The 19,961-nt window shown below is 39.1% G+C and overlaps 1 protein-coding gene across 3 annotated transcripts in view; it reads left to right on the top strand.

Annotated features, from left to right (window-relative positions):
* The window catches only part of tspan4a (tetraspanin 4a), a 247,487-nt gene that overhangs the window by 153,307 nt on the left and 74,219 nt on the right, over positions 1-19,961 (top strand). For all 3 annotated transcript variants that reach the window (XM_084737817.1, XM_084737737.1, XM_084737655.1), the window contains one exon: positions 5,838-6,029. In XM_084737817.1, coding sequence (XP_084593943.1) covers positions 5,838-6,029 — 192 coding nt within the window. The remainder of the gene's footprint in view (positions 1-5,837; positions 6,030-19,961) is intronic.

Here is a 19,961-nt window from a genome sequence, read left to right as displayed (position 1 = left end):
AATCACTGGCTCTGTGTTTTGGTCGAAATAAACCCTTAATTCACCGAGGTAGATGTGAAAATATTCTGGCTGTGCCTGATGTCTGACCTCACTCTCATTCCTCTCCTGGTATTTTTGCTTCCAGTTTGGTGAATAAATGGTTTATGTTGACCAAACCAGTCTTGGTGATTGTTGTAGGAGTAGGTAGATGAGCCAAGAGGTTTACGGTGAATTTTACTGTGTTTCTGTCATGTTTGAATGATGATGATGATGTTAAAAAATTAAAGCTTTGCAGCTTTCAGTCTGGCTAGTTTGGCAAGTGCGATCAGAATGATGGTTCTGGTTAAACAAAATGTATATTTCTCTTTTAAAAAAGGTCTACCTCTGTAATGATTCTTTCCTTAATGCTGTCAGACAGTTTTAATAACAATCTGAGCCTGTCAGTGACAAAAACAAGAACTCTTGATAGACTCACTTTGAGAGTGCACAGTTGGCCAGAGGGATTACACTGCAGCTTAGTTTCACTTCTGCCGGCTGCAGCACTCTTCCTTAATAATAGACCAATTTAAAAAATTATTGTCTCCATTAGTTAGTGACAAAGGGTACTTTTGGTATCTTTGAACCTGGATGCAATTTTCCCATGTTTTTAACAAGAAATGCTCTTCATTGTCCCGTCTGTTGACGTGGGTGTGCTGTGTGGTAAAATGGGTATTGGATTTTTTAGCATATAGGCCCCAGGCAGTCAGGGCTAATGGTGCTTGATCCCAGAAGCGGTTGTTATCCACAGGCTCACCCCAGGGGTGTGTCTCCATTATAGATTTTTCTTTAATACAAATGACTGTTGGAGTTACTGTGATGACAAGCATCTCCTGCAGTTCGCAGATGACACTGTTTTAATCAGGATGGCAAGTTTGATCACGGGCCACTTGTGAAAGACTTTATAGAGCGGTGTGACAAACACTTCCTGAAGTGAGATGCTACAAGTGATATAAGTACCTGGTAACAGTGATCAACAAGAACTTCAACTATGATCTCAACACATCTGCAATCTGCAAAAAGTCCCTGCAGCAACTTCACTCTCTGCAGACTGAATACTTTCAGTGTGGACAAGAGAAATCCTTGTGTGGGAACCCTGAAGTGCAAAGCGAAAATAGTTTGTTAAAGTTGCCAGCTGAATAACTGGCACACAGCTGCTTTCTTTTGCAGATATCTATGACAAACAAGTTTTGTAGAAGGCACGGTTGATCGTAGGCAGCTCTGTTCACCTAATCTTGGAGGACCTTGACTGCTTTCCTCAGCAGCACTTTATTAGGGCTACGGCTCCAATGGTTTTACACTTTAACAGATGCATCTTTTTTATTCGGTTGCTTCCCTCTAACTGTGGTGATAATGTTGTATGTCTTCTTGTCTAAACAGATCTCAACTATTAAATGTATTTGGAAAGTTGCAAAATGTTGATTCTGAACAAATTAGTGACACATTTCATTTGTTTTCCACCCTTACGGTGCAATATCAGCAGCACTTGGTTATGATTATGCAGTGACCATGGTCTTGGTTTAAGTCCACAGTGAATCACGAAACCCAACGTGATTATCGACATTTAACCCAAACCACAGTCTTTCCCCAACGTCAACCAGCGCTTCTTTGTTGCCTGAACCAAACCACAGATGAGACTGTGGATCCAAACCCCGGTCTCTGGAGTCCAGAGTTGGCTGGGAAGAGATATGATCCAGATAGTGATTACATTTGTCAGCGCAGCATAATTGGGAGAACATTTTAATTATTTTCATTTTCATTTCATTTTAAGTATTACAGTAATATATAATTTCTAGTAGACAGGGTTGAATGGGCCAGTTTAAGATGAATGTAACTACCATAATCCCAGTTTGATTCCAGTTGAGGGACTATTGTCACATATTAGTCCTCTTTGTTTCAATAAGTCAGTGACCATCTACAGTCAATTGTCTAATAGGGGTAAAAATGGGAAGAAAACTCTAATGCCCAAAATGTAACTAATAGGCACAGTGCCAATTTTGTCATTGATGCAAATACTAATTCCTAATAATATTTGTAAAAATCCACTTTTTGTAGGGTTTAATATTGATTTTGTTTTAAATCTGTAATTAACGTTTTTCAAATATACCCATTTTCCTGGTAAAAAGTGGTGAGATTTAACCAGTTTCATTGCCGACATTTCTTATATCAGTGTTGTGGTTGAATCTCTTTGGGGGCTTTCACACCCAAAGTGTTTGGTTCAGTCCAAACAAACTCTGGTGTGTTTACCCACTTGGTTTGGTACATTTCAGCTTTTGTGAAAGCTGTCAATCTGTCAACTCTGGAAGCGAACCAAGACCCTCCTTGTCAAGAGGCCTTGGCCCAGTTGTTTAGTGTGCACCAAAACACACTCTGGTGCATCGTGTTTGCGGTGCGAAAACAAAGCAGACTAAATGCTGTGTGAGCAGAATCAGAATTGGGGTTCATTGCCAAGCAGGTTTTCACATTCAAGGAATTTGCTGTGATATATTGGTGAATGACAATAAACAAACTGTAGCATGAGGAAAATATAGATAAAGATGAAAGCCAGTACTGCAAACATTTTAATTTAAAAGCTTAATATTATGAAATTAACATGTGCAAAGAAAATAATGTTTGAGCAACCTATATTCAGTAATGATGCAACATTACTTGGTAAACACGCGAACGTATCAGCACATGATTGCATGGATTTTCCCTGATACATCACAAAGATGAAAGAGCGGTTCCTCATTAAAAAAGCCAGTGAGAAAGCGACCACACAATAAGTATCCATAATGACACAGGACAAGACGCCCCTGCTCATCATTATTCATCATATATGAGGTCCAATTGCAGTCATGACTAATAATGATTATAAACACTTAGGTCTTCATCATAAGGCGCTACATGACTTACCGTGAGTCACCGGTATTTAATATTCCTATGTAGAGTCCATGTGGCGCTGAAGATGCATGATGACAGTAAATAAAACTGTCCAACCTGTCAGTCCATATGACTTCATGTTTACAGCTCTTGCCATGTTTGTAATACATCTATATGAATATATACATAAATTATGTGTTAAAGTTCATTTATAGACATTTTTTCTTTGATCAGGACCATGTGAACACAACTACACGAGTAAAAGTGACCTTAAAGGAATAGTTTGACATTTTGAGAAATACTCTTATTCCCTTTCTTGCCAGCAGTTATATAATACCCTTCTCATGTTTGTACTGTAAATATGTAGCTACAGTACAGCTGACAGCTGGTAAGCTTATAGCACGTCCACCCACCACCACATCTAAAGCTCTCTAATAAATACGTTGTATCTCGTTAATGTCAAAAATCAAATTCCCAGCGACTGGCTGAGACCAGTTGCCTGGCAACCAGAAAAGATTTTAGGAAGTTACTGCTTTGCTGGCAAGAAATACACAACTTGTCATTTTTTCACTTTGGTTTTTGCACGGCGGAAGTAAACGAGGTATGACATGCTAATTAGTGAGCTTTAGACATGCTAGCTGGCCAATTTTGTTGCTATTGCAAAGAGCCAGGCTAGTTGTTTCCCCATGTTTCCAGTTTTTATGCTATGCTAACCATGCTGGCTGTAGCTTTATATTTACTGGGCAGATGTAAGAGTGGTATCAACCCAGTGAGCATTTTTCTGTTGGAAAAAATGTTTAAAAAGATTTTGATAAAGATGATGGTTGAACATGGTGAAAATCTTCATCCTGTATGTTAGGGACTGCAGCACTAACTACAAGAGAACTGAACACCACAAACTGAACTTTCCAACTGAGACAAAAGGGGAGACTTAAATAGTGGCTGATCGTGCCACTTTAACACAGACTAAGACAGAACATTTAAACAAACTACATTAACTACAAAACATATCAGCATGGTGTTAACTGACATTAACTAAAAAAAAAATAATACTGCTGAAAATTGACAAAGAAACTTAACTAAAAAAACATGCACTAGAAATAATTAAATATTGTTTAAGAATGTGAATAGAAAGATGAGTTTGTGATCTGAAACAAATCCGTGTGTTCAGTTATTTATCTGTTTGCATGTGGGTGTGTATTTTTGAGAGTGGTGCTTAAAAATAAACCTAAAGTAAATGAGGCAAAGAGTTACTGCCATTGTTGTAGTTCAGTGTGTGGCTGCTTGTGTGGCCATCACACTGTAAAATATCCAAATAATAGCCTACAATCACTTTAGATCCTCACTATGAAACTACAGTCAGATTTCTCAGTTCAAAGCAGAGAAAAAAAGCCTCACACCGGACTTTGGTCTCATGGATGAAAATCTTGTGTTTCATTGACTTTGTTGCCCTTTACACTACATCACCTGACTTCCTGTAGCCTTTCTTCCAGAAAGCCTGTCAATGCTTCTGGCAGAAAACTTTCTATCAGAAAACTAACTTCTCCTAATACTTTAAGTCCTAATGCATATACTTTCTGAGTAGTTGAAGCTGTAACCAATATGCCTAAGTACTTGTGCATGTGTGTTAGGCTACAGCAATAAGTGAATGTTTTTTATTTTAAGAAATTTAAAGCTACTGTTGATAATTTCTATAAAAATACTTTTTGTCATTTGCTGAAACTGTCACCACATCCTGACAGTAATACATGAGACATATAATAAGTGAAAAAAAAATGAAGTTCTTCTGATTCCACCTGCTGCTCCCAATGGCATTTGCAAGAATTAACGATGCCTGAAACAACCAATCAGTAAACCAAACCAGTATTGTATTTTATGATTCCACTCAGGTGCTCTGGATTCTTGCAAATGCCATTAGGAAAACAAAGAGGAGCTACAAGAACCTGATTTTTTTTTTCATTAAATGTGTTGAAGTGTTGAAACATGTTTGCCTTTTGTGACACATTGACTTTGTAACTGCATTTTAGCCGGTAGAAAAGATGACAAAAAGAGGTCTTAGATGTTCAGACCATAAACAGTATAATAATTAGTGAATGGAGCGTCTATGACGTCACCCACAGATTTCTGATGAGCAATGATTTGGCTGTCACCGTGTTGGCAGTGCATGACTCAGCTAACTCCTGGCTAATCTAAAAATGGGCAAAGAGATTTAGCGTGGGAGGAGCTGAGGCGGCCAAATGAAGAAAATGTTCTGTCATGGCATCCACCTGTCACTCAAAGCAGGCCCGCCCTTAATTATGCATAACTTTCAGCCTTAACAGGATTTAAATGGGCGAGTTATATAAAACTCACCCCGTGTACAGTTGTCATGAACAAGGAAAATTATCTGAAGAGACCAAAATCGCTATTTTAACATGGGGGTCTACAGGGATTGAACTGCTTTTGGAGCCAACCTCTAGTGGCCATTCGAGGAACTGCAGTTTTTGGCACTTTGTCCTGGTTTCAGTTTTCAGCCCCAGAAGTTGCCGGTTGGCTCAGACCCAGAGCATCACCCAGTTTTCAACAAGAATCAACATTAAAATCCCAGCTGGTTCACACTGGGAATTTTCGCACTAACCCTCCGCAAAAAAAAGCAAATAAACAACTGTTCCTTTAAACCGGTGTTGTCTGAATGCTCAGGTTGCTTCGCCCTGCTACCTCTGTTGATCTTTTATCCCAGCTGTTGATTTTTTTTTTTTTGACATGAGTTTTCCATTTTCAATCTCTGTGCGCTCTCACAGGGATGCACTTTAAAAAAGACAATCTGAAAACAACAGAAAGTCTGCACATGTGTTTTTTGACACCAGCGTGTTTGACTTTTTTCTGTTCGGGATGAGTGTGACTGTGATTTTGCTCAGGATGGGTGTGACTGTGTTGTTAGCTCACTGACAGCTTCGTGCCTCTTTGTGTTTCCTCTGCAGTTGGGAGGATGTGGCATACTGGGGGTGGGAGTGTGGCTCTCAGTGACCCAGGGAAACTTTGCCACCCTGTCATCATCACTTCCCTCCCTGTCGGCAGCCAACCTGCTCATCGCGGTGGGGACCATCATCATGGTGATTGGCTGTCTCGGGTGTGTGGGAGCTGTCAAAGAGAGCCGTCCTCTGCTGCTGACGGTAAGTTATTTGCCAGGATGGTTATTGTTGCTACCGCTGACTTTAAACACAAGGATGTGTTGGTGTGATGATGCCACCTTCTCATGTTGTGTTGTTGCCATGACAAGTAACATCACTAACTTTTCCTAAAGTAAGAAGTCTTTGATGTCTCATACAGCAGCATTTCCTGTTCTGGTCGTCTCCCATTGATATGTCACACTGGAGCATCAAGCGGTGTGTCTTATCAATCCATTTCATGAAAGCTTTAACAATGATTGTTGTGAACAGCTGCTGTTTTGGTGAGCGTCACAGTGGAAAATATCTTGTACACAAAAAGCCTTTCATTTTGCATTTGAGGTTTGTTTGTTTGTGATAAACAGAAGCAGAGCTGAACAGTTATTATGCGTCTCAGTAATCACTGTGGCTGTAAAGGCAAAAGAAAGATTGTACAGCACTGACAGAAACTAAAAACTTCGTTAGCACAAAATCTAAGAAAGAAGCACCTTGAGTAATTGCACAGATTTTCCAACGCATAGACTTTACTTGGGTGGGCCGCTCAGGTAATTTAATGGCGGCCCAAGTATATTTAGAGACTCATTATTATCCCCACCAGGCGTAATCCTTGAAAACCCTTTATTTATGATTCCACTCCGGCAACAGCCATCGCCACAGGCATTGTGTTTCCAGATCATCCTGTTCTTGTGAACGTGATTTCTCCGGAATGCTTTGAGGCAATTTATTCAAACTTGGTACAAATGTTCCCTTGGACTTGAGGACGAACTGATTAGATTTTGAAGGTCAAAGGTGAAGGTCACAGAGACTTCATGTCTGTCCCATTCTCGTCAAGGCGATATCTCAGGAACACTTAAAGGGAATTTCTTCAAATTTGGTGCAAACGTCCAAGAATGACGTGAGGTTAAAGGACAAAAGTCACACTGACCCCAGTGAGCACATTTTTGGGCAGAACTCAAGATTTTATGCACCATTTATGACAAACTCTGTTCTAACAGGACAAAACTATGAGGTGATGACATTTTATATCCAAAAGGTCAAAGGTCAGTCTCTAAGTCAGTCTCTTTCCAGCAGCTGTCAGTTAGCCATAGAGCTAGCTGCCAACTGCCTGTCTGTCAAATAATCAGCTCATGCCAAATCATTAAACTAGAGGAAGACCTTCCACTGGAAAAAAAAAAAACTCTGTCCCTTCAAACATCAGCTAGTGAAGACTTTACCTTTGTGGCTCATTGACAAACCCACACCATTAACACTGATTAGCTGCAGCTGTTTAGATTTGCCATCAGAATCGATGGTGATGACTAAAACCTTCATCTTCAGCTGGTTAAGATATTAAGTATGTAAATAATGGCCTGCCTACAGCTTGTTGAGGCATTAATAATAATGTAAATGATGCATTAAGGCTACACTAACTCAGACTACAATTAATGACACACAACCCAGTAGTTGACTTGCCTGCAAACAACTGCTAAATTATGCAAGTTCAAACTTTATTCAAAGCCCAGTTCACGTTTCTTTTGTCTGACAGCTCACAACAACATAACTTCAGTACTGTGTGCCTGGAATATTACACAGCTAAATACAGACAACAACAAGGCACAAAACATTCAAGTTATACTGTATAATAATCTCCTTAACATGAATAACTTGCACATCTTCACACAGCTGCAGCGACTACTTTGCAGACAAGGGCAATTAAGAAATATGACAGCAAGCAAATTAAATTTCATATTCATCATGAAGAAATAATCAAAACTTAAACAGCATGTTTGTTTCTGATTAATGATAAACGCTCTTGGAGAGAACAGGTTGGCTTTATCTGCAATAACGTCACTAAATCTCTTGGGATTCTGAGAAAAATAAGGGCTTTGTTCACAGTGTGTGTTTCTTTACATTATATTACACTTTTCCAATTTTTACAATATATTGCTGCTGCAGAAACTGTTAGATTAGCAACTTTCTCCAAAGCTGTAGTACCAACTGCACCTCTCTTTTTTAAATTGCAGTTGTTGAGACGTTATCATTCTTTATATCTGCACATTTGTCTTTAAACTAAATACAAAAATGTAGACCTCATAATTTTAGATATTGTTTTGTTAATAATTCACAATTCCATGATTATCAAACTCGAAGGGTCAGAATCTTCACCTTCCATTGTACAAAACCTCCCGTGGTCAGTTTTCTAGCAAATATCGAGGAGTTATTATTTGAACATTTAATGGATTCCTCTTTGTCATTGTCTAGGTGTAATCACAGAGAAATGGTCTGCTGTTAAAAACATTTGGTTTGGAAAAATCTGGCCAGTTGGTCATACTGTAATCATGGCAACTACTCCTGCTTTTGTTTTTTAATTTTCCTCCAGCTCACTATTTTCCCCCTGACCTGTAGTGCTGTATATCCGTCCAGATTTTTTGGGTGTGAGCTGCAGAGCTTTGGAGATATCAGATATCTGCCTTTTTCTCCAATATAATGGAACTAAATGACACAAGTCCTGTGGTGATCAATGCGCAAAAATAAAAACCAGTGTCACTTTCCAAAAATCAGTACTCAAGATAATTCACAGACCGTGTTCTGAGCAGTTTCATGTATGAACTACTTTCTTTTATTATTCTTTAATTTAGTTTTTGGTGCTTTAATGACCACAGGACTTGTGCAATTTAGTGCCATTATAATGGAGAGGAGGCAGACATCTGCACAGCAGAAATCTCCAAAACTCTGCAGCTCACACCAAAACTATCTAGATGGATAAATAGGCCAGAGAAAAGATACGCATTGATTTTGGGGTGAACTGTCCCTTTAATAACTATGGTAATTGTTCTGTTTTGTTTTTTTTCCCTCTGATTCTACTCATTTTATAGATGCCATTTTCAGCTTTTTGTTGAGTTGGATGTGGTTGTATATAAGCCTTCACAGGTTTCATCATCTCACACGTACTTTTATATTTCCTTCATGGGTTTTTCTTTCTGTTTTTTTATGTGTGCACAAAACAAATAAACCTAAACCTCTCCTTAATGGCAATAAAGGGACATTGACAATATCTCCACCACAGTTGTTGCCACCATGGTACTTTTTTGTAGTTGTTTTTCACAGAATATCCTTCAGATCCCCACCTTAGTTTAAACAGCCTGGAAGCTGACATTATAAAGTTATACTTAAACTAAATTATACACACCTGACATTTCCCACACGTTGCCACCATGAGACAAACTGTTTCACTAATTTGAAGAAACTCAGTGAAAAATTGTCCAAAACACAGCCACGACAGCGGAATACAAATAACAAGAGCTATTATGTAACAGAGAAAAGTTATTTAATTTTTCTATTAGAATGAAAATGAGATTTCCAGTAGGGAACTCATGGCTTCCCTGGGCCTCCCGGGAAAACTCCACTGCAGTTTATGAGCCATATGAGGTCTAGCCTTGTTGTCAGGGCTCACCCCAGAACCCCCCGCTGACACGGTTCCTCTTCTTTTATTCAGTTTAATGTCTGGAGATATTTTTAGTAGCTTCACTAATCTCAGCAGAGCAGCCGCTGCCTGTTTGTTTTGGTGGTTAACAGCTGTTGTCATTCATGTCGGAGTACTGACAGTGACTGTTGTAATCACAGGAAAGAGCAGGGCAACACATAATAGCCGTGACCGCTTTTCAACCAATATGGTGTCAAAACAATGTACATCATCTATAATGAAAGAATCTCACTTACCGCTAAGGACCTTTTTCAGTTGATAAAGTGCTAGAGAAGACCTATTATTCATTATAAGTGCTTAAGTGTAATCATAACAAGTGCAGACACTGTGCTGCAGTTCTGATGGCCTCTTTTTCAACTGTCTTTGTGTTTGTATTATTGTATTTCAAGTCATCTTGTCCTCCGATTCAGTCAAAATTACATTTGAATTTTGTGTGCAGGTTATTTTAAAAGCTAAATCAGCAGTAGAAATGTGGAACCTCACACTAATCTGCACTCAAATCTAAGTATAAAGGAAGGAAATTGTCTGTGTGTATGTAATTTGCATATGGTGACAACTGATCATCTGACCCACTTCACACTTGGCGAATTTGGTGCACACAACACAATAACTTTTAATAAACTTTTAATAAACAGGTGACAACAACAGAGAGAGACAGCACCGTCCTGTTATTAACTGTTAATAACTGTCAGTGATCAATGACTGCTGATGATCATCAATGACTTTTAATTTTAGTTTTAACAGTTGATAATGTCAGTGACTGTCAATGACCATCAATAATGGTCAGTAAAGATTAATGACTGTCCAATGATATTAATAACTGTTAATAATTGTTAATGGCTGTCAGTGAATTGGCAATTGTCAAAATAGTTGGCACTTGACTTAATAATTGATTAATAATCACTTAATTGTTGCAGATCCACACCAAATGCATTTTTTCTTACCATCAGTCAAAGTTTTATTTCCACAGTACTGGATATTCTCTGACAGCATTACTATGAAACAATGTTGAGGCCTTCATATTAAACATTTAATTAAATATCAAATCATGTGGAACACGCTTATAAAAATAATATCCGCTATATTTCAGATCTTTATTTGTGGTGGATCAATTAAATTTTATGTGATCAAACCAACAATTTAAAACAGCTCGTTCTCATCCCAGCTGGTTGAGCACAGACGCTGGTTTGTCACGTCCTTCGGTGTCTCGTACTGATGCACAAGGTCCCCTGTAGCAGCTGTGTGAGACGCTGCCAGCAAGCGTGGGTAACGGTCGTAGTTTGGGAAGGTCTGGGCAACAAAACTACTTGGGTAGGTTTGAGAAAATAATCGTGTTTCGGGTTACAGTAAGTACATGACGTGACATCAGTGAAGCAAGTCGCAAGATGAACGTTGCATGATTCAGGTCGCGTGATGTAACTTTTTGTTTTTTCAAATCTTCTCCTCTTCCGGGTTCGGTGAGATGTGCAAGAGGTCAGCATATTCCAGAAAAAAGGGTTCTGGAAATGTGCTGTAACTTTTAGTAATGTTTGGTTTCACCCGGTCGCCTGGGTGAAAGTCCTGCGTTTGTCCACCACTCCTCCATATGCAGAACTTTTGATCTTTATACCATGTTTGAAGCCTGATATTTCTCATTCCACTGCTAATGGGTGTCTTGTGTGTCTGTATGAGTCACAGAGGAGGATGACAAAACAGTGATATTTGACAAGCTGGGAAGAGAACGAGCTGCTTTAAAAGTACAAATAATTGCTACAATCAAGTACTGTAAATGGTTCCCCAAACTGTTTTTAGTCATTATAATGTATTACCACTGATATAAATAAAACTAAAGTGGGCAGCAGGCAGAAATATACTATAAGTAAAAATCAGAAATTTCTAAACAACCAACAAGATGTGTAAAAAAAAAAAAATTTAAGCGCTGTGTGCCCTGATGAATTTTGATTTCTGAGGTTATTACAGCAGGAGAGTCACACACTTGACTGACCTGAATCTGCCACGAGGAAAGAGATATATACTCACTAATATGCAAATCAGGGAAGTGTTTGACATCAAATATTTAACATTTTTATGGTCTCATTTATACAAATTTTCAGCTGAGCTCCAAGTTCAAATAAGGCATCCCTGATATAGTGATACGCCCAGAGCCTTACAAGATTGATAAGTGTTTTGATAAACAAATAAGCTCATGTAATCAAGCGCCGACTGTGTAGCATTTATCAGAAAGAAGGATTCTGGTTGGGAAAAAATAGCATTAATCATAAGAAAAATGGCACAGCAGGAGAAAGCAATTATGAGCTCTGTGGGAATAAGTCTGAGTGTCGATCATTAGCATGATCCATGACATTTTCCCCACAGTGACCAGGCGAATTCCTGCGCTGTGTCAATATAATGAGACCGGACGAATTATAAGTCTGCTTTAATGAGTGACAGAGCAGCCCGTTCTTCATGGAGATTAGAAAAGACTTTTCTCCCTTCAAATTTCAGGGCTAATTAGCATGTTGATCACTGATGAGGGACAGAGTATTGCACCATCGCTGCGAGATGTTTGAGGAATTACTGTTGCGCTCTGTTGCTGGGAAAAGTATTATTGCCTTGTGTGAGTCTGGTAATTTGTAGCAACAAACATCAGAGTTGCTGGTGCACGGTTTTCAAGATATGCCTTTCAAATTCTATGATCTGGATGACTTCAAAGACATTTTTGGCTTTCATATGATTGTAAAACTTCATACAAACACTTTTTTTTTTAGCACACTGCCAGTCAGTTCCTTGTGTAAGCTCTGGTCTTGATGTTTGGCAGAAGAACTGCAGCAGAATTTGGACAGTCACAAAACAGAAATGAGAGCTGCAATATTAGTGAGGAAACTGAACAAAAAGAGTCTTTCAAGCTCTAATATGTGACATTTGCATGGCGAAATTTCTTAAAATGCTAGATATAACAGGTTTTAATGTTAATGTCTTCTTCTTTGCTTGCCTGGTCGGGCGAGTGGGTCAGAAATTTACTTGCCCAAAGTCAGTTTTTACTTGTCCCTATAGAAATTGTGTTATGTATTAGCATTTTAAAATAACAGCAAAGACTAAAGTTAATTGTCATGTTTAATTTAGATCTTCAACGTCTATGAAGTGTAAGAAAATACTGAAAAATGTCCATCCCAATTTTTTAAAGTCCAGGGTGATGTCTCATTTTGTCAGACCAAAACTAAAAGATAACTGGTTTAACATGACAATAAATTAAGAAAAGCAGGAAAACTCCACATTTGAGAAGCTGAAATCAGAATTTTTTGCCATTTTGCATGAAAAAAATCTTTAAGAATTCATCAATTGTCAAAATATTTTAACAGTTTCATTCTTTTTTTACAACTTGCCAACAAGATTTACTTGCCCGACATGGCATTTTACTTGCCTCAGGCAAGAAGGCAAGTCTTACTGTTTAGCCCTGTATATCTTTTTTAATTTTGTTGAGTTGTGTAGTTAAACTATCCCAGATGTTTCCAACACTGTTCAGTGACAACGCGTGTTCACATCCTCCCACTGTGCAAAAAGGAAACTAAAATGTCCCGGATACGACTGCTGCACCTTACGTTTCCCCCCATACAGCCAGCAGCCAGTCAATCATGAGTAAAGCTCAGCTGTCATTCATGATGTGACCTCCCCTTTTTATATCATCAAATAATTAATTATAACCAAACTGATCAGAAAAAAGAATACAAACAGACATCAGCATGATAAGAACCACCTAAAATGACAGAAACCATATTTGGGGAAAAAAAATATTTGCTGTGCTCTTTGATGTTTTTACAAAATGTTTGGTTGTTTTATAAAAAGTAAAAGGTACAAGCCTGCGAGCTTAAGGAGAAAAGTCAGATATGACTCTGAAGATGCACTTTGGTCATTAACATCCAATTACAGCATGAAGTTTGCTTGTGTCTGCTCATAACAGCGAGCAAAAGCTAAAAGTTTATGTAGTAATGAATCAGTTCAGTTTCACACTTTATTCATCTGTAAACTTTGGATGAACTCAGAAACCACTGTGCAATTCTTTGTTCCCAATTACAACTACAAAGCATTCCTAATTTGCCACAAATCTGATTTGTGCCTCTGGTTGGCTTCTTCTCCATAATAACTGAAGAGTACTGGAGTTCTGTCACTGCGGTGAGATTGTCAGGACAGGAGGTCACTGCGCACAGAGAAATAGTTCAGGCACATAATCCACCACAAATTTACAACTTTCACTTTTCATTTATTTATTTATTTTTTGACTCATTGACTGCATATTAAGGACAACTTGACGGCTAAAGTGAAGCCAAAAGATCTCGATCACCATAGGTCATAAACCTCGCCTGCTCCATGTCAGCAGATGGGACCAAACTAAAAGGATACAAGTGGTATATACTTACACATCAAATATATTTTTCCCCCAGAAATGGTTTCTGTCATTTTTGTGGTCTTATCATGTTGATTGAAGTTTAAGTGTTCATTATTCTGTTAATTTTGGTTTCAATTAGTTATTAGATGCTATAAAAAGGAGGTTCCCCTTCATGATTAACAGCTGAGCACTGCTCAACACTGCATGCTGCACAGACTCTGTCTTCAACCATTTTAAGAAATAAAATGGAATTGTCATGTTATGTGAATGATTGTAATTTATAATAATATTTAATGTATTGTAATCATATTTGCCTTATATGCCAATCATTCTAATTACCTGCCAGTCAAAACATCATTCATAACATCATAAGCTGTCAGTGCTGACCTGGACGGCCACCTGCCACCAAGCTGCTCTGCTCCTGAAATTTAATACTAACTCACAAAAGTTGACATGTTTTTTGAAAAGTGAAAGACCTGATGAGCAGACCAACATCTCAGTTGACAAAAGCCCAGCTTAAAAAGAAATCTGACGAACTCCTGGCCACGTAAACCCTGTGAGTTTGATGCAGCATAAATAATGTATGGATTTACTGCCACGCTTAAGAATTGCTCCAAGTGCACCAAATCGATCCCTGCTTTGAGACCCTGAACTTCTGAATTTCAGCGTCACTTGAAACAAACACACCCAGCAGGGGCTGAAAAAACAGCTGACATTGGGCTTTTAAAGACATCTTGCAAATGCGGGCCCCAGTCATAAAGTAATGGTATTTGTGGGGGCCCTGGCATGGAAAACTTTGGGAACCTCCTCAGCTATGCTAAGCTAACTGGTTGCTAGCTCTAGACAGATATCTAAATCTCAGCAAGACAGCAAAAAAAAAAAAGGAATTCATATTGAGTGGGAAAATACATCCCCACCCCACTTCACAGCTCTATTTTCACTTATGCCAAACAGGTGCTCAACTCCAAATAAGTAATAATAAATGTGTTTCTCAACTGTAGCGGCTTACTTATTGTTGTTTTACTCAAATATATGTTCTATCCATCCATCCATCTTCAAGCACATGTCCAAAATTGGGTCTCAGAAGTAACAGTTCCAGCAGTGGACCCCAGACATCCTTTTCCTTGGCCACATTAACCGGCTCTGACTGGGGGATCCCGAGGTGTTCCCAGGCCAGGGAGGAGATGTAATTCCTCCACCTAGTCCTCAGTCTTCCCTGTGGCCTCCTCCCAGCTGGACGTGCCTGGAACTCCTCCCTAGGGAAGCGATCAGGTGGCATTATGCCCGAACCACCTCAACTGGCTCCTTTCTACTCAAAGGAGCAGTGGCTCTGCTCCGAGTCCCTCGCAGATGACTGAGCAGGCATCCCTGAGGGAGATGCCCGCCACCCTCCTGAGAAAACCCATTTCGGTCGCTTGTATCCGCGATCTTGTTCTTTCGGTCATGATCGACTCTTCGTGACCATGGGTGGGAGCTGGAACAAAGAGTGACTGATGGATCAAGAGCTCTCTTTTTGTCCGTCACAACGGTGCAGTAAAGCAAACACAATACTGCAGACTCGACTGATTTAAATCAAGTATTTGAGGTAACCTGCTTTAGAAGCAAACGACACAGCAGTTTTTTAAAAAACAATGCGTCTCCTCACACAAAAATAATTAATCTCAATCATCACCCACAGCCCACCAGAGGTGTGTATCTGCGCCTGCCTCTGCAGAGACCACACCTTCTTCTGTTTTGTCATTATTTAGCTGTGTAAGGTAAGAATGGCGAGCTACAAATACAACTTTAGGCCGATGCAATCATGAAGTTCTCTTCATCTCTGAAATGCTCCATTGATATTGACACATTTTTAAAATTCCATTTATTGCCCGGCTCTCTTTTAGACTGTCTCTTTGATAATTCTGTCTTCCATTTTTGGGTTGCTATGCAGCGTGGGCAGTTGTTGCCAACCCCGGAATAGCTACTTATCCTGCAGGAGTTTACGCCATTAATTCAGTCTTTCCACTGAGAGGATGTGCACGTGCAGCTGCATTAGCAGAGCAGCCAATGATAACACCCGGTCTCTCACCTGACCTGTGATTTTTCAGAGTTTCCTGTCACAGGTCAGATTTCCTAAAGGCGGAAAACAGAGCCAAGGAGAGGTGCATAAGTCTAGTTTTCTCTCAGAGCACTTGATTTACTGAGAGGTTATTATGTAATTATTGCTCAATTGAATTACCACCTACCCCAGCTTTAACAACCCTGAACATCTGTATTTGACATCCTGGGAATTAAACTCAACAATCAACTATCTTTCTGGTGCGCTTGACAAACAGCAGCTGACAAATTTTACGTATTCTACCTTTAAAGAGAACAGTCTTTCCATCATTTGAGTGCAGTGCACTGGTCATGACATTAAACCTGATTTTGGAACAAAATCCAATACCTTGTCCTCCTTAGCTGAACATAAGAGCAATCTGGGGGCACTGAATTTCTCCAGAAATTCAATTTTCGTCAGGGTAATGGTTAATTAAAGTCATGTTTCACATAGTGAGTTTGGACAGTCAATACTAGTGCAAGTCAAAGGACATAGAGGGGGTGTGGTGGGTCTGTGACCTAATCTGTCCACAAATTTGTCAGTAAGGTGAGATCGCTGTGCTGTAATGGAAGCAGATTGTTTATACTGAGCAGCTTTACGCAGCTCTGAGATATAGAGAGCCTGTAAAAATGATTAGACCCACCACATAAAAGGTACACAGCTATCACCTCAAAGGCTTCCCTCCACATACGCTCAGGGCAGCAATATCCCAAAAGGTATTGATTTTTGTAGGACTGTGTGCCTGATATGGCTGTTTCACCAGTCTCACTCGCCTGTCAACAGACAAAGAGCCACTGCACGGAAATCACAGCATGGACGAACATAAAGGAATCAATCCCTGTGCCTGGCAGAGATGGAAAGTGAGGAATTATAAATATTTTTTACATTTACTCCATACAGCCGAACAGAAATATATGTACTTCAGACACCTTACATTTCTGAACAAGCTTCCTATGTTAGTTTTTTTGTTTGCATTTGAGGGAAATTATTGATTATAATTATTTTGTATCATTGCAACAAGACAAAAAAAGACCTAACAAAACGTAACAAGACTTAAAAGACCTAATAAGATGCATACAAAGTAACAAAGATGTAAAAAGAAAAGAAAAAAAAAACGTTCTAAAAGACATAAGAAAATGACATAAAAGTTGTAACAAAATGGACTGCAAAAGATGTAACAAGATGTAAAAGAAGATGTAACAACCTAACAAGACACATGAAAACTAACAAGACAAACATATGTAACAACGCAAAAAAAGTCATAAAAGACATAACAAAACAACGTAACAAAATCTAAGAGGTGTAACAAAATTTAACACATAACAGAACATAACAACAAGATGTAACATGACAAAAAGGACATAACAAAACATAAATGATGTGAATATGACATTACAGCCAAACAAGAAGCATAAAAAGTAACAAGACAAAAAAAGGATGCAACATTCAAAAGACATAACTAGACAAAAAAAAAGTTGTAACAAGAGATAAAAGACATAACAAGATTTTTAAAAAATGTAAACGATTTAACGAAATGAAAAAGACGTGACAAGATGAAAAACAAAGTAATAAGTAACAAAGATGCAACAAGTCAGGACAGACAAAGAGGGCTGCTTTTACTTTTATACTCTGAGTACATTTCAGAGTCTGTATTTTTTCGTAAGTAAGTTAAATCAGTACTTCTTCTAGAGTACAGGTATTTGTACTCCTACTTAAGTAAAGAATGTGTTTACTTTTGACGTCTCTGGTGCTGGACTTTGATTATAGTTCTCATCCTGAAGCTCTGCAGAGGTATCAGTCTCTGTTAAACAGGGATATCAGCACTGCTGGCCGAACGAGACACAACATAAATAACAAGACTATATGCAAGCGGGCCTCTGGAGTGTGTTATTATAAATTTTCATAATGCGTGCAATCTGCATTTAGACGTCGGCGACCAATAAAAGCTGGTGTTCCTCAGATATATTAAAGTCTACTTAAAGAACATATTACAACATAAATCTCAGCTCCCTGGTGACTAATTGCAACACTGTTTTCTGTGTTATGAACTACCCCGCTGCAATAAAACAAGCTGATCTCATGAAAATACTTCAAGAAAAGCTCAACCCTGAGGAGCTCTATTCTGGTGGCTCAAGAAGTCAGTGTCCTGCAGCTTTTTGTCCCCCCCCCCCGAAGGCTGAGTTAGACACAGACCAGCTGTGGCTCATTAACTCTCACGGTACAAAAACTGTAACGGCACAAAAACCTGCAGGACACCGCCGACCTACCACGACTAGAATTTAGAGGTCTTAAAGGACCTCTTCACACAGTTTTATCGCCTATATGATAGACTGACACGATAATATACACCATTACATGTGTCAGTATTATCTGAATCTCGTAGGTTTGCACAGGGAGAGCAGTCGTGAGAGAAAACACGGCGCAGCCTCCCTGGTTTCCAATTCTCCGTGATATCTGGTGATGAGAAATGAGAGGTCTCGAGGCCAAAAATGAATCTTTCTTGCTCTGCCTGCGACGACATGATCAGGGTAAGGATTTCAGGGATGAAAGCAGCCGTGCTACAACATACAGAGAGTCTTGGCAAGTGTGATGGTTTTATATATAGGGATATAACGCTATACGGTGCACAGTGGTGGAAATTACTGTACCTAAGTGCAATGCTGGGGGACTATATTTAGAGGTAGTATATCAGTTTTCTACTTTCTACTTCTTTTCCACTACAGTTCATAGAGGGAAAATTGTGTTGCCTTCACTATATTTATTTCACTGCTATGGTTTCTGGTTACTTTTGAGGTGAAGATTTTAAAAGCACCAGAAAGATACGAGGACGTCAAATACCGGCAGTCTTTTGTTGGGAAAATGTCTCAAGCACAGCTAAATAAAGAGGAAAAAAAGGAAATGCAGGTGGAGAGTATCTGCAGACAGCTTCTTCTACTCAGTCATAAGTGATGATTGAAAGGGATTATCTTTACATGAGTTTATACAATGTTTGTAAAGTAAATGTTGCATATTATGCCTTTGACAAAATATGTAACTTAGGTTTAGTGTTTTTAGAAATTTTAACGCAGAAATGATGCATATAACAGCTGCAAGTAAAGGGTCTGAGTACTTGTCCCACCACTGGCAGTGCATTGGAATAAGTTTGAAAACCACAAGAATGCTGTCTGACAAGAGTTTAGAAAGCTATAAAGCTTTTTGCTCGATACACAACCTGTTTATAGCCCCATTTTGTTTCTTCTTATTCTGATCTCCTATAAATCTTTCCTGCTGTTATGCGGCTGGAAGCCCCTGCTGCAAACAGAATAACGTATTTCAGTTTGAATAATGACAATCCAGGAGAAACATATTGAGCCTGTTTCCGTCCTTTTGTAATGGGATCTGAGTCTTTGTTTATAATAATTTATCATAGTGAGACACTGTGCACACACGAGCACAAAACAACCCCAGCTTCAATTTTAGATAGCTGAGATACGGCATACTGTAGCGCAGTGGTTTTCAAACCGGGGTCCAGGGGCCGACATGGGTCACTGAGTGAGTTGTAGGGGGTCCTCAGCAAAAATAGGAGTAGAATATATTAACTTAAACTTTTGCCACATTTTTTAGAAGCTGGAACTACAAGTGAAGAAACAGAGCTGGGCTTTAATTGATTACAGTGATCCTAGTTTGATTATTGATTAACTATGAAGACTTTTTTTTTTATCTTTAAGCCTAAAGTCCATAAGACAGAATCGTCTCCATATTCAAGGTCAGTGGCCTGATATGGAGGAGTCCTGCAGAGGTCTGTTTTTGCAAACCCACCTGCACCCGCAAAGCAAAGAACCAAGTTAATTTTCCAAGTCGAATCCGCACCTGCCCAGAACTGTTATAATAAGCCCGGTGACCCAGCCTGCACCCGTGATTGAAAACACATATAGTCACTCACTTGTGTCCTCAACTGGCGCAGTTCTCCTGTAGCTGTCGATGTGTTTCCATTAATGATGACAAGTCTCACTGGCAGCTATCAAAAGCAAATATTGTGGTAAAGCCACTGACACC

The sequence above is a fragment of the Lutjanus erythropterus genome, chromosome 1, assembly GCF_056507025.1.
Source record: "Lutjanus erythropterus isolate fLutEry1 chromosome 1, fLutEry1.hap2, whole genome shotgun sequence".
NCBI lineage: Eukaryota > Metazoa > Chordata > Actinopteri > Lutjaniformes > Lutjanidae > Lutjanus > Lutjanus erythropterus.
This window is presented reverse-complemented; position numbering and strand designations above follow the sequence as displayed.